Raw genomic sequence first — 13,811 nt, forward strand, 5'->3', positions numbered from 1 at the left:
ACCTGCTCCAGCACCTCAATGTCCCTTCCATATTGAGGTGCCCAAAACTGAACAGAGCACACGAGGTGAGGCCTCACCAATGCCGAGTAACAGGGGCAGGATTCCTTCACTAGTTCTGCTCACAGCACCATTCCTGATACAAGCCAGGATGCCAACAGCCCCCCCAGTCACCCAGGCCAGGTGATCAGAAACTTCCAGCTTCTTACAAAGGTGTACAAGGATGAGGAAGGGAGTCACTTTATCTCAAAAGAAAAATAAATATTATAGCGCATCCAATGATATGATAAGAATGTATCAGCATTTTAAACATTTATTATGATTTATAGAACAATCTACAAATGTAACCTTTTTACATTCTAGTTGTTCTCATGCTTTTCTGGTGCTGTGCTCTGTCTTGTACAGAGCTTTGAAACGATTTCTCTGTGTCACTGCCTCACCCTGCTGACGACTTAGCATTTCTCTGTCACCAGCGCATAAATAATCTGTGGGACCTCACCCTGCTGATGATTTAGTATTCTTCTATCACCAACGAACAAATAATCTGAGGGAATAAAATTGTCAGCATAACATCTGTAAGTGATACTAGCCCAATCTTTAAAAACAAGGGAACACCCTTAAAGAAAAAAAAAATGGTCTAAATGGATTGCTCAGATAAGCAAACACATTTCCTAAGTGTTCTCAATACTGTTTTGTACAGGCTACAAGGAACATTTCATATTCAGACATAGCACGACTCGCCCCAGTAGCACCTCCTGCTTGTCCTTACAATAAAATGAAAGGCCTTAAAAAAGTGAACTTTTGACTTTATGACTCTGTGTGACGTGCTGATAAAGGCAGTGACTGACGTAACTCCTGTCTGAAGAAACCTGATCCTGGCTCTCACTCCCTCCACTCTGAGTTGGCACTTTCTCTGTGCTCTCATCCAGTGCCTGTCATCCCTCTGTGCTCTGCAGTTTGGCTCTGTCACCTCATACCTTGGTTGTGCTACAGGTAGGCATTGTTGGTTGGTTTTTTCTTTAACTTTCACTTCTTTTCCTCATCAGAATAGTAAAGCCAGTGTACACTGAGGGCAGACTTAACACGTCTGGGGAGCCTGCACATTATCCACGTGCCTTTGTATGGAGTTCACACTCATTGAAATGCCACCAGGGTGCTACTTCCCTAACTGCTCCAGACAGTGGTTCAGAAAGGCATTGCTTTCCTTCTCAAGGCGATGAAGACTGTTCAGACTCAGGACAGCCTCTTGAAAGCAGAAGAGCCGCGCAGCACTACCTTTATATTTTTCTAGTTGTAGGTTCAGGTTGCTGAGAACTGAAGTTGCTGTTTGGTCTTCAGGTGCTCAGGTGCTTGGAAGTGGAGATGGGGGAGAAGAAAGAGCACAGCAATGGCAGTGAGCTCACAGCTCCTCCTAAACTGCCTCCGTTGGATATAAACCAGAGGGATTTGTTTTTAAGAAAAGTTTAAATAGCATCTTAGAAATGCAAAAAGATAATACTTGTATACAGCACCTATTGGAGCAAGTGTAGAAACACTGATCCATTTGGATTACGTTACAAAGCTTGTGGGCCTACGTGGCTGATGCACCATGAGAGCCTCCACAGCACTGCACAGACTTGCGCTTGGAGCTTCTTCTACCCACATCCGCACCCTTAAATATTTCATATTTTACATTTTGCATTAAATTTCATCAGATAACTTCATTAAAAATATATGCAATTAAAGCCTTTCGGGATACATTGAACTGTAGGGCATAGCACTTGCATTTCTGAAGTTCCAAAATGCGTTTCTTTAATATTCAATTGATCTGGTTTTGTTTTCTGATTTTAGTCTAATAAAAAGGAAGCAGTTTGTGGAAGGAAAAATGCGTATCAACTTTTTCTAGTATATGTTTATACTGTGCTTTGGCTTATAAACCTGTCTATTAATTCATTTCTTCCAGGCAAACATATCTTAAATTAGGATTCATATATATGAGAGTACAGCATGTGAAAAAAAACAACAACAAACACCTCTAGGGGGGGTGTGGCTTAGAATTGCACCCACGTGTGCTGAGGGCTAATGCAGCTTTCACATTAGATACAACTTATCTTGAATTTTTCATTGTGAAAATGAGATCTCATGAGATGTGCTGACTTGTCTGAGATCATTGGATTTCTGAAAATTCTGGGCCACTTTGCAGATCTGGCTGTGGAGTTGGTTGGCTGTTGGCAGCTATCCCGTTCATGCCACTACGACTGAAGTCACGCTAGTTCAGGGAGAGGTCTGTAACTTGCCTTTCCCCATTTCTCTCTGTGAGCGTATTTGGCACAGACAGGATGAACCGTTCTTGTTTCTATACCAAGCAGAGTTTTCTTACACAGTGCTCACAGGCTTTGAGGCTTGTATGGGGAGAGTTCAGGCAAAGCTTAATCTACATTCTCTCCAAAATCCTGAATGATTTGAAGATGCTCTTTGCACACACAGGCAACTTATTTGAGTCATTTCGCAGCAGTATGGAGTCAGTTCACCCAGTTGGTTAAGCTAAGGTCAGTGTCGTAAAATCATTAACTTGTGGCAAAAAGAAGCTACACAAACATTGTTAATTTCTGTTGGTGTTTTTTGACCTTTGTGAATTACTTGTTTATTTTCATCTAAGCAATAACTAGTAAAAACCTAATAGTAAAAATTTAACCATACCCATGCTGTTCCTTTGTTTGAAAAATATTTGGCTCAATTTCGGTAATTTTTCCTTACATTTCTTTCTTTTTTTCTATCTTCAAGTTCAAACTAATTCCTTTTTTAATGCTAACTACATATGATTATACACTCTGGCTACCACTGAGTATATTTTTATTTGCAAACTCCTTAAGTATCCTTCAAAATCTGCAACATTTGAGGCTAAAGCTGGTTTAGAGAAAGGATTTCTTGACACTGAAAAGGTCTGCTATGGAAAACTGAGTTTTCTAGAGGAAAATACTGCATTTGATATAAGTCTAATTAGGTTTTTCAACACACTAGTTGTTTTAATTCATTTTACTTTTTTTTTTTTTTAATGAATTAAAACAACTGTAGACAAGGCTTAATACAAGCCCTGTATTAAGCCTTTACAGTCTATGATGGAGTGTTATGCATCCTTGGCAAGGACATACATATGACGAAGGGTAAAAGATTTGGCTTCATCCCTATTTTAATTATTTGTGACGGTTGTTTGCCTGGTTGCCCTTTACTGTATTATTGTTCTAGCTATGTACCAGATCCCTGTGGAAGAATTGACAACATAAGCAACTCTAACAACGTTATTATTATGAAAAATGACCCAATTTACTGATTGACCCATGTTTCATTTTTGATCTGACAGCAACAAGTATGTTCACAATATTAGTGGAGTGATTAAAAAATTCACCAGTCTATGACACTGCTGTATTTGGTCTTTTTCAGTGTGCTGTGCTGTGATATTCACCTGTTCTCTATTTTCCCCAGGCGGCATTACAGATGGCGAACGAGTTAAGGCCCTGCCCATGTGATATTGGAGACAGGTTTGATTATGGCGGCCGTGGGCAGGAAGTACAAGTTGAGCACATCAAGGCATATGTCTCCAAACCCTCCACCAGCACAGACAAAGCTGTGATCGTGATTCATGACGTATTTGGATGGGAACTCCCAAACACGAGATACATAGCCGATATGCTAACAGCCAATGGATACGTGTAAGAAATCCTACCCTTTGTAAAGTGTCTTTTTAATAAGAAAGTCAAATTGCGTTTCCATTTCCTTTTCTTTATAAGCCATACAAACACGAACAATTTCATAGGTTTCAGTTAAAGAATCTCCTGTTTGTTAAAGCAGTGTAAGAATGTTGTTGAGCAGCCCAACCATAATGAGACAGTATGCAAGTACTGAAAAGAAGAGGAAAAACCAAGAGAAGCCTTATTCTGAATCTTTGAACGGGTGACTGAAATGCTTCTGTGAGCCTGACACAACCTGTTTCATAGCATACTTGCAAGTTTACCGTTTTGGCAAAAATTTCAGGGAAGCTGAAAGTGATTCTATGAAATGAAAGCGTACAAGCTTATACCAGACAAAGAAACAAGGTCTCAGATATGTGAAAAGCATGCTGGATACCATCTTCTCTGTATTATTGTGTTATTGTTCCTTCTAGCCCTACTGAATGGACCATGTAAATTTTAGGCTTTGTCTCTCTCTTTTTTTCTAATTTGGTAGGAGGCCACTATGGATTTTCAATTTCAGCTAAAAATGTGTCAAATTAATTAATGGATTTTAGCAGGGCAAAATGTATCTGCAAGTTATGCTGTCTCTGTTTATTTGGTAGAAAAATAATGAAGGTTGCTTGTGTAATGTTTTGATGGAGATTAAATTCTATGTGTATTCAAAAAAAAACAAACTTGTAGCGCACACAGACTTCCCTTTAATCCCTTTTTAGTGTTATGTCATGAGCATAAAATGTTTTTATTTTTCCTGCAGAGCCATCTGCCCAGATTTTTTTGTGGGACAAGAAGCGTGGAAACCTTCAAATGAGTGGGCTACCTTCTACGATTGGGTGAAAACACGAGATGCCGGCAAAATAGACAAGTACAACAGTTGTTCATTGTTCAGCATGTGGATGTGCTTATTCAGTAGGAATTTTTGCCTCAGTAAAGATGCAGGATTAGGTCTTAAGTTGTTATTGTGTAAAATACAGCTGGATGTCCAGAAACAAAAATTTCATGCAGTTCAAGTGTTGAGCTTACAGTTATCTGAGGGGTGCTTTTTGGAGAACAAGAGTAAAAGTGACCATTATTTAGTTGTACAGAGAGTAGAAGGAAGATTAATGACTCAAAAGAAAAGAATAACCGAAAGCTTGGGGATACATCAGGCTCATTCTAATTCCATTTGGTTCAATTCCTGCAGGCAAGCACAACTTCCATGGGCTTCAGGAAAGGTGTTGTCACCTAACAAAATTTAATTAGGGAACATTAGTCCCGTTCCCCATCAGGTCCCAGCTACTTCACAGCATACTACTTTGCCATTTTTCTAGTCATATTTTTTTACATTATTATCTGATATTTCTTGACAACTGTTATTTTATTTATGTTAGGCTGTAGGACAAATATTGGCACTTGTGAAATTAATTGGTACACTATTCGTAAAATCCCCTCAGGTTCTAATTACAGTGATCTAGAAAGAGTGAACTTGTGTACTTTCTCCTTTGGTTTCTCACCTACAGTTTGTCCTATAATTCAGAAATGAGTAATTGTAGCACTGTGGGACCTCAGCCAGCACCAAGCACTCATACAGCCATTTGCTCCCAGGCAGGACAAGGGAGAGAATAGGAGGAGAAATGTGAGAAAGCTCATGGGCAGTTTATTAAGCAAAGGAAAGAGAAAGAGAAAAAGCATAAGTGAGGAAAAAGCAGTCACCCATCCCCTCCCATGGGCAATGGATGCCCAGCAGCCTCTGGGCAGTAGCAGTGGCCATTGGGGAAGCCAGGGGAGCAGAGCTCAAGCCTTAATTCACTTTCATTTGTGTTTCCTAGAGAAGTTGACGTTGTCATGAAGTATCTAAAGGAACATTGTGGTGCAAAGAACATTGGTGTAATTGGGTTCTGTTGGGGTGGAGCAGCAGTACAACACCTGATGCTGAAAAATCCTCATTTAAAGACAGGAGTATCTCTTTATGGTAAGTGTCAGATGGCTGCTGTGTTGTGGGAAGACATATTCAGAGCAGGAAGCTGTCCTGTAGGATCGCTCCTGTGACAAAACTCAGCGTGACAGCTTACTGAAGAAGAAGGTGATGTGACTACAAAATACCATTATGAAATTTGACGACTTAAATTCAGAATGGGGCAAACCAGTAATGATTCTTCCCTGAACTTTTCGAACAGAGCTGGTCTTTCTGTCTTTAATGGCACCTCAAAACATGGGAACTTCTAAAAACAAAAGGGCTTTCAAACAAAGTGTGTTTAATTCCTTTATAATCTGATCAGTTCTAATTTATTGCAATATTTTTTATTTTGACTGAATAGCTTTAGTAGTGGCTTAACCTCTGTAACTAGCACGAGTCACTTCATATGCCTTTCCTTTTCCCCTAGGAGTGATCAAGTTCTTTGATGACAAAAGCAGTTTGCTTCACCCAACCTTCTTCATTTTTGCTGAAAAAGATGAAGTCATCCCTCTGGAGCAAGTGAGTTTCCCATTGGAGATATTTGTCTCCATGCTTTTCGTTCCTGTTTTGTAATTTGATATTTACTTAGGAGAAACCAGAAGGTGAATTTAGAATCACAGAATCACAGAATTGCTCAGGTTGGGAAAGAACCTTAAAGATCACCGAGTCCAACCACAGCCTAACCATACTGCCCTAACTCTAACAACCCTCCGCTAAATCATATCCCTGAGCACCACATCCAAATGGTTTTTAAACACATCCAGGGATGGTGACTCCACCACCTCCCCTCCCTGGGGAGTCTATTCCAATTTGCGCTTTTTTCCCCTTTTTACTGTAGTTCTACACAAATTTATGTTGCTTATCTTCAACCCAAAAAGTTTTACAGTGACACTAAAAATGTTGCAAAATACGGACATTCTGTATGTGAGAATTGCTAGTCCTGCAGAGTTTCTGCTTTCTGGTACACTTGTCAGAAGTCTTCCTGGGGAGCAAGGGCGGAGAATGTCTGGAGAAAAATATGATCTACAAAGGGGACCAAACAGGAGGGTGTGTTTTCTTTGAGTGGTGTTTTCCTGGCAAAAATCCCAGTAACTTTGATCTGTCAGTTTTGCATCTGTTCTTCTCCTCCCTCGATTTCAAATGGATTCAAAATATTGCCAGGTTTTATTTCTTGGAGCCTATCAACAGTTACTTGTAGCAATGACTGCATGTTATCCTTCACGTGACAATGAGCAGTAAATGCTTCTGTCTTTAGAGGTGTTACTAGAGTAACTTACACGCTTTTTTTGCAGTTTTGTACAATCGTATGCTTTCATTTTACTGGAGAAAAAAACCTACTAGTTAGAAACACAGTAAAAAAAAAAAGGCTGTAAATACCTAACATGCCAACTCAGTGTTCAGCCAAGATGGTACGTTCTCTGTTACAGGTTACCATGCTGGAGCAGAAGCTTAAACAAAACACTAAAGTTGATTATGAAGTTAAAATTTACCCTGGACAGACTCATGGTTTTGTGCACCGCAAAAAAGAAAACATCAATCCTCAGGATAAACCTTACATTGAGGAAGGAAGAAGGGATATGATCAACTGGCTGAATAAATACATGTAGAAGAAATCAATATTGATTAAAATGCTCTTAAAATCATCAAAATATTTTGTATATACCTTTTGCAATAGCACTACTTGTATGCACTTATTTTCTAAGGAGATGTATACATTTTTACAAATGCAGCAGACATTGCAGTTTTACAGTTGTAACTGTAAAAAAAAATTGATTTCAACTTCATGTACCTTAAAATTATTATAAAAGGATGTAGGGTTTTTTCTAGAATCTGAAAGATTCTCTTTCTTATATTTCTATCAGTGTAATAAAAGATCATTGAAACTCTGTGTCCACTCAGATAATGGTCTCGTAAAATCTGTGTTTAAAGTTGTTGGGCTGTGAGACGTGTGACATCATGAAGGGAAAGCTCCAACAAAGATGGCCTATTTAAGTTTAAATAGCCACAGTATCCATAGATAGGTACTGCATTTTTTTATACCTTTGAAAATAGGAATGCACGCTCTATTTTTTTCCATCTAGAAAGAACTGCCCTCAAGGACAGAGTGAACTAAGATCAGGACAGGAAGTTATTTATATGGCAGAGCAGGGACTTTTGAAGGCTGGGACATTTTGTTGGACATTTTGGCTGGGACATTTTGTTATGTTCAGAACTCACAAAATTGAACCTGAGAAAGCACTACAAAGAGAGGAAGAGAGCAGAACAATGGGAAGAAATGTCTACAGAATGGAAAGGGGCTACAGAAGGTTGAGAGATATGACTGAAGCACTGGAGAGATGTGAGGAGACTAGAGGAGTATGCAGAACGAGCAAAGAAGGAACTGAACAAGGGTGTTAGATGGTGGGACACGAAGAGACTGGAAGAATGGAAAACAGAAGAGAAATAAGAACTAAGTAGGAACAGAAGACTGTCATCAGCCATACATAGGACATAGAAAAAACAAGTGAGTGAAGACTTTGAATCCTTCTTCCTCCATTTCCAGACAGTGCTCCAGTGGGAGTAGGGCTCAAGGGCAGGGATTTCATCTTGGCTGCCATCTTGTTATTTCCTTTAGCATCTTTAACATCTACTCTGTGTCTATCAACCGGATTTGGGATTATTTATTTTAACAACTTTTGGGTATTACAGCTAGCCTGAATAGCTTTAAAATTTACCAGGGTCTTCCTTTCTTCCATGGAAATGCCTTGCAAAGACATAATGGCCAATGTTTTGGAGAGCTGCCTCAGCATCTCAAGTGAGCTGCAAACCTGCCCACATCTAATTGTTCTAATTTATCTTTCTCCTTCTTACATCTGCACTTCTTCTTCGATAATTGCATTTCTTCCAGGATATGGCTAACACTGACTTATTCTGTGAATATTGAACTCAACAGGGTTCTGGATACTTCAGTCTTTACCAGATTTTGTGGGATTAGTTCTTCTTCCAGATGATAGCCAACACTTTCCCTTTACCTTTCTCATTCTCGAGGCATTTACAGATAGACAGATACTTTTATTACTAGTTCTCTGACACTAGATAGCAGTAAGCTACCCCGAAGCCTCAGCCTTTCTTAAGGGCTTGTTGTTCTCCTGTCCCAGATACATGCTGGTATCTCCCCCTCTATATGCTGCTTCTTGATTCTGAAACACTTGCAGACATATGGATGCAGCTGCAATGATCTCTTGCTACACTATCTGCCTGTCCTCCACATCAGGATCCTGTGACATTTAATAACATCTCTTCCACAAAGCACCAGTGTCCTCCACTGCTTCCTCCTTTGCATTATCTTCATTAAAAGCCCCACTGCCAGCTCAGCTTCTGATGCTGATGCTTCCTTTTCCCACCCCCCCAGGAAAGTGCATTGCATCATTTCATAATCAACTTGATGCAAATCCTCTGTCATCTCACATGGTCTCAGGCAGTTGCTCTCCTCTCTCAATCAGAGTTGAGTCTAACACAGCATTGACCTCAACATAAATCCTCACCTCCTTAAATCCTTCCAGTGCCATCAGATTTCTCTGTACTGCTATTGAATCAGGCATCAGGGAGCCTATAAACAGGAAGGGAGTAAACTCTTTGAAAGGGTAGATAACAGCAGGACAACAAGGGGGAACGGTTTTAAGTGGAAAGAGGGAAGATTTAGGTTGGATGTTAGGGAGAAGTTCTTTACCAGGAGAGTGGTGAGGGGCTGGAACGGGCTGCCCAGAGAGGTTGTGGATGCCCCGTCCCTGGAGGTGTTCAAGGTCAGGTTGGATGGGGCTCTGGGCAACCTGGTCTAGTAAATGGGGAGGTTGGTGGCCCTGCCTGGCAGGGGGGTTGAAGATTCATGATCCTTGAGGTCCCTTCCAACCCAGGCCATTCTGTGATTCTGTGATCAGGATGGGTAACACATAGATCCCACAATACAGCCCTAATGATAGACTAGCTGTGAGAGAAATATAACTGTGTTTCAGTCCTCTTTTCTTCCATTTTTCTTTCTCCATATATTTGTTTGGTGAGACTTTGCCTGCATCTTTGATGCTGGGGAAATAAATGCAGGTGCTGTGCTAAGCATGGCCAAATTTCCCTTCAGTGAAATCCCAAGGGGCTTTTTCAGCTTTCATGGAGTATTTCCCCTGAAGGTGCATCTCCATTGCCCTCCTGTATTCCTTTTCCCCCATTCCCTCTGCCAGACATGCCTGGCAGCTCCCTCATGCAGTTACCCTCCCCTTCAGTCCCTCCCTCAGCATGCCCAGGAGAAAATGGTGGCAGGGAGGAATGGCAGACACCTCCTTTTACTGGTGCAGCCACGTCCCATGCACATGTCCACTCAGCTCTGCTGAAACCTGAGGATAATGATGTGTGAATCTTCCCAGAGGGTGACTTGGGCATGGGGCTCAGAAAGCCTGTAAAGTGGGAACTGAGTTCCCACCTGTGGATTCCTGCCTAATTTATTGGGGCTGCTATGAGAACAGACAGAGATGACGAGATCAAACACTCCACAACCACTGCCTAACATGGATTTTAAATAAAGAAGCTCTCAGTTTCCTTTATTAATGCCCTACCAATATGTTTCACAGAAGACAATCAGTAATATCTCAGCTGGCCATGCCAGATTGCAGGATTCTTTTTTTTTTTTTTTTTTTTTTTTTTATGTGAACGAGCAGATGTCTCTGAGAACTGGGCTAAGCTTTGCTGAATTTTGTTGGAGACACGGCAATAGTGAAACTGTGAGCAGCATTGTTAGGAGAATTTTGTCAAAATTAATCATCCTTGGAGAATTCAGAGTGCCTTGCTCTAGGACAGGTGTTGCATTTCATCATATATTCATATTTGCCATCACTGGAGGCTGTAGAAATACAGGACTTGAGACAGAAGATTCAGAATTTTGACAATGTTAACATCTACTTCACTGAAAAATTCATATATTCACAAAACTGGCATTTGAGAATGTCCTTTATGTCTGGAAAGCACTGACATACAGGCATATAGGTTATGACATTACAGAAGTCCTTCTGTCAGCACAGTATTTTTGTAGATCTATCCAATTCCAACAGTCTGCCTTGCCAATTTAATCATTCTGGGAGTGATTCCCTGTTGGCACTGTGCATGTGGAATATGAAATGTTAACCTTCTGTAATTTTTTTTTTTTTCCAGTAAAACCCCTCATATGCATTTCTCCCTTCTAAGGCTGCAGCATATGAAGAGAAATTTGAACAGCAACACTGTCAGCTGGTGCTGTCCTTCTTCCCCTTTCCTTGGATGAGAGTGACACAGGAACGAACATCAGAAGTTTTGGCTTTCTGTAAGTAATTTCGTAAGCAAAGTTATTTGTTAACAGCCTTGAATAAGCAGTACTACATAGAAAAACTTGTAGAATTCTTCCCTGCAGGGAACCTACAGCTATTTTTTAAACATTGCAGGAAGAGAGAACCTAGAAGAATCCTACTCCCACCTTCTGTAGACTGAGTGGGATTTTGGCCACTGAGAAACTGTTATACCAAGGAAGGAAATGGAATGGACTAAAGTGAACTTCCTGAGGAAAACCACAGGGACTGGACAAGTTAGGTGAAGACGGTGAAGATCAGTGTCCTGAAGAACAAGAAATCATATCCTGTCCACTGCTGATAATCTCCTGTTCTCAAAGAATACTGAATCCTTCATGTTAAAGAAAATATTAGAACATAACTTGAATCTAAATCACCGGATCCTCTGCCTTCTAATAAGTTAAATTCTGGATCCTCATTTCTATTCTCTGATACAAATTTTTTGGTAACATCTGGTATTTATAATCAGTTTCATATTACACAGACTTCACTGTTAATTCTCCATTTGCTTCTCCTTTTGCTTACTGAGTAGGAACTCTTCTCTGGGCTTTCAGTGCAATCTTGATGGCAACAACTGATGCTTGATGAATCTTCAAGTCTTCCCTATTTTCTCCATTCCTCTCTGTTAGCCTTTATTGTTTCTTTTTACCAAGGTGTCTAAAATTGATAGTCAGTATTTTATTTTGACAATTTTTTTCAGCTTTTATGGCTTCCACGTTGCAAACAGGTATGGTCTTTCAGTGTGCAGCTTGTAGTCAGATGGGAGATAGAAAAGTACTTCCCCTTTCTCAGACATAGCAGTGCCAAAATACCCACAAATTAATGTGCAAATAGTATAAATATATATATCTATTGTCTTCCAGCCAGTGGGCAGGATGGTATTTACACTTTATGGTAGATTACACAAGACTGTGCACTTGCTTTAACGATATGCTTTCCGCACAGTTCCAGCTGTACAATTATGATTAGCAGCTCTCCTTCCCAGGCTGAATTTGCATTACCCAACAGCAACATCTGGCTCCAGGGAATTCCGATGCTGGGTCTCAGGGAGTGGGGGTTGACTTTGTCTTCTTTCAGAGTAGATCCTAGGGAAGAAGCTGAATGAGAACTGCTGGATAAGAGAGGTTCCCAGATTAAGAGGAGCAACCAGCTGAACCAATGTAGCATCACGGGAAGGAGAGGGGAGAAGGTTAGAACCAGCTTGGTCCCACAGCTGAGCACGAAACCCATATCTTCCTACACTTCCGGCACGCTGTAACCACAGTCTGCCCACTGCAGTCCCATGCATGTACCAGCACTGTGCCCCAGGACCCTGAGATGAAGGGAAGCTGTTGGTGATGTCCTCTCACTGCAATCAAGCAGCAGCCCAACACTTTGGTCACCAGAAAGAGCCAAAGACAGCATGTCTCTTACATTGGAATGTTCCCAGGGCAGTGCCAAAGTCCCCGTCTCTGGTGGTAACTGAGATATATGGACATGGCACTGAAGGACATGATTTAGTGATGGGACTTCATAAGTTAGGCTGATGGTTGGACTTGGTGATCTCAAACGTCTTATCCAACCAAGATAGTCTCATGATTTTATGATTCTATGATTTTTTTTTCTATCAACAGGAAAAATTGATGGGTGAGGGGAAGAGGTTACTACATCAGTAGATTCAGATTTAACCCATCTGACGACTTTGTTGTAATTCATTTTGGCCACAACCACAGGCATACTATACTTGCTATTTCAAACTGTAATTGCCTACACACCAGGGGTTTTAATCAAACTGGACTTCGCTCCTTTGGCTATTGACATTTCATTGTGTTTCATTGCAGGCAATGAATAGTAGCTTAGCTTTGGGACTGTTTTTCAGGGAAGTGTGCTTGTCACAGGGACACAAAACAACCTAGCTTCATTTCACTGAAGACAAGGAAAAATGAAGGTAGCACCACAGAAAGTACCTTGTTGCAGAGCTTCCTGAGAAGAGTAACAAGAGTTTGGTGCCTGTCTCCTCTTTATGCCCTTAGAAATCTCCCTCAGCACATTTTGCTTATTTGCCTGTTTCTGGTCTTTGTCTCTGCAGTATATCAAAGTTCAGCAAATACCAGAAAATGTAGCTTCAGAAAGTGGGGACTGTAATGGGCTAGTAAAGCTCCAAAACAAAGTTCCCCTTTCATACGGTGGAGCAGATGGTGACACCTGTGGCAATACATTTCTTTTCCTTCCAGCCTCAGCTATACTCAGAGCTGGTGAGCAAATCTTGTATCTGGGCTGGTGGTTTGCCATAAACATAGGCAAAGCTATGATAAAGTTATTTGCTAAGGGGATCAGAAATTATCTGCCCTATTAAACTGTTCTTCAGGTTTTCTACCACGTGCTGAGCTTACCAATTGTTGAATATTTCTTGAAGAATCATTCATTTTTCCAGACTCTTCATAAAATTAAGAAAATTGCCAGAATACGTCAGTGGCCTGATAACCGAAAATCAATTGCTCTCAGTTAAAAATAAAACAACAAAAGCAGTCAGACAAAACACTATGGCTTCCTTTGACTCTTTTGAACAAAAGGAGAAGGTAACTATTACTGGTGTTACCAGCAGGGCCCAGTGTAAGAACCAGTGCAAGAAGAAGACCTTCTGGTCTTATTTTTGGCTGTGTGAATACTCTGCTGTGGCTCAAGCAATGGTTTGTTCTCTCTTCCTGTTAATGGCTTTTCCCTCCATTGTGAAGCACCTGGAGGCCTCATCATGTCTCCTGTTCAAGAGCTAAAGATTAAATTGAAGTTAGCTATGGGAAAATGAGACGATTCCATTGCTACCCTTTATATTTTCAGATATGATAA

At 40.6% G+C, this 13,811-nt stretch overlaps 1 protein-coding gene across 3 annotated transcripts; it reads left to right on the plus strand.

The window, feature by feature from the left end:
- Positions 1–889: 889 nt before the first annotated feature.
- On the plus strand, positions 890–7,538 carry CMBL (carboxymethylenebutenolidase homolog). Of its 3 annotated transcripts, none has more exons than XM_004935118.5 (6): positions 890–990; positions 3,418–3,686; positions 4,462–4,569; positions 5,513–5,655; positions 6,068–6,159; positions 7,068–7,538. In XM_004935118.5, the coding sequence occupies exons 2-6, from the start codon at positions 3,472–3,474 to the stop codon at positions 7,245–7,247; spliced, it is 738 nt and encodes a 245-aa protein (XP_004935175.1). In that variant the 5' UTR covers positions 890–990; positions 3,418–3,471; the 3' UTR covers positions 7,248–7,538. The 3 variants fall into 3 exon arrangements, with proteins under 3 accessions (XP_004935175.1, XP_419013.1, XP_025003483.1); XM_419013.8 differs by having other exon boundaries at positions 3,460–3,686; XM_025147715.3 differs by having other exon boundaries at positions 3,472–3,686.
- Positions 7,539–13,811: the final 6,273 nt, after the last annotated feature.

This window comes from Gallus gallus, chromosome 2 (assembly GCF_016699485.2).
Source record: "Gallus gallus isolate bGalGal1 chromosome 2, bGalGal1.mat.broiler.GRCg7b, whole genome shotgun sequence".
NCBI classification, from domain to species: domain Eukaryota; kingdom Metazoa; phylum Chordata; class Aves; order Galliformes; family Phasianidae; genus Gallus; species Gallus gallus.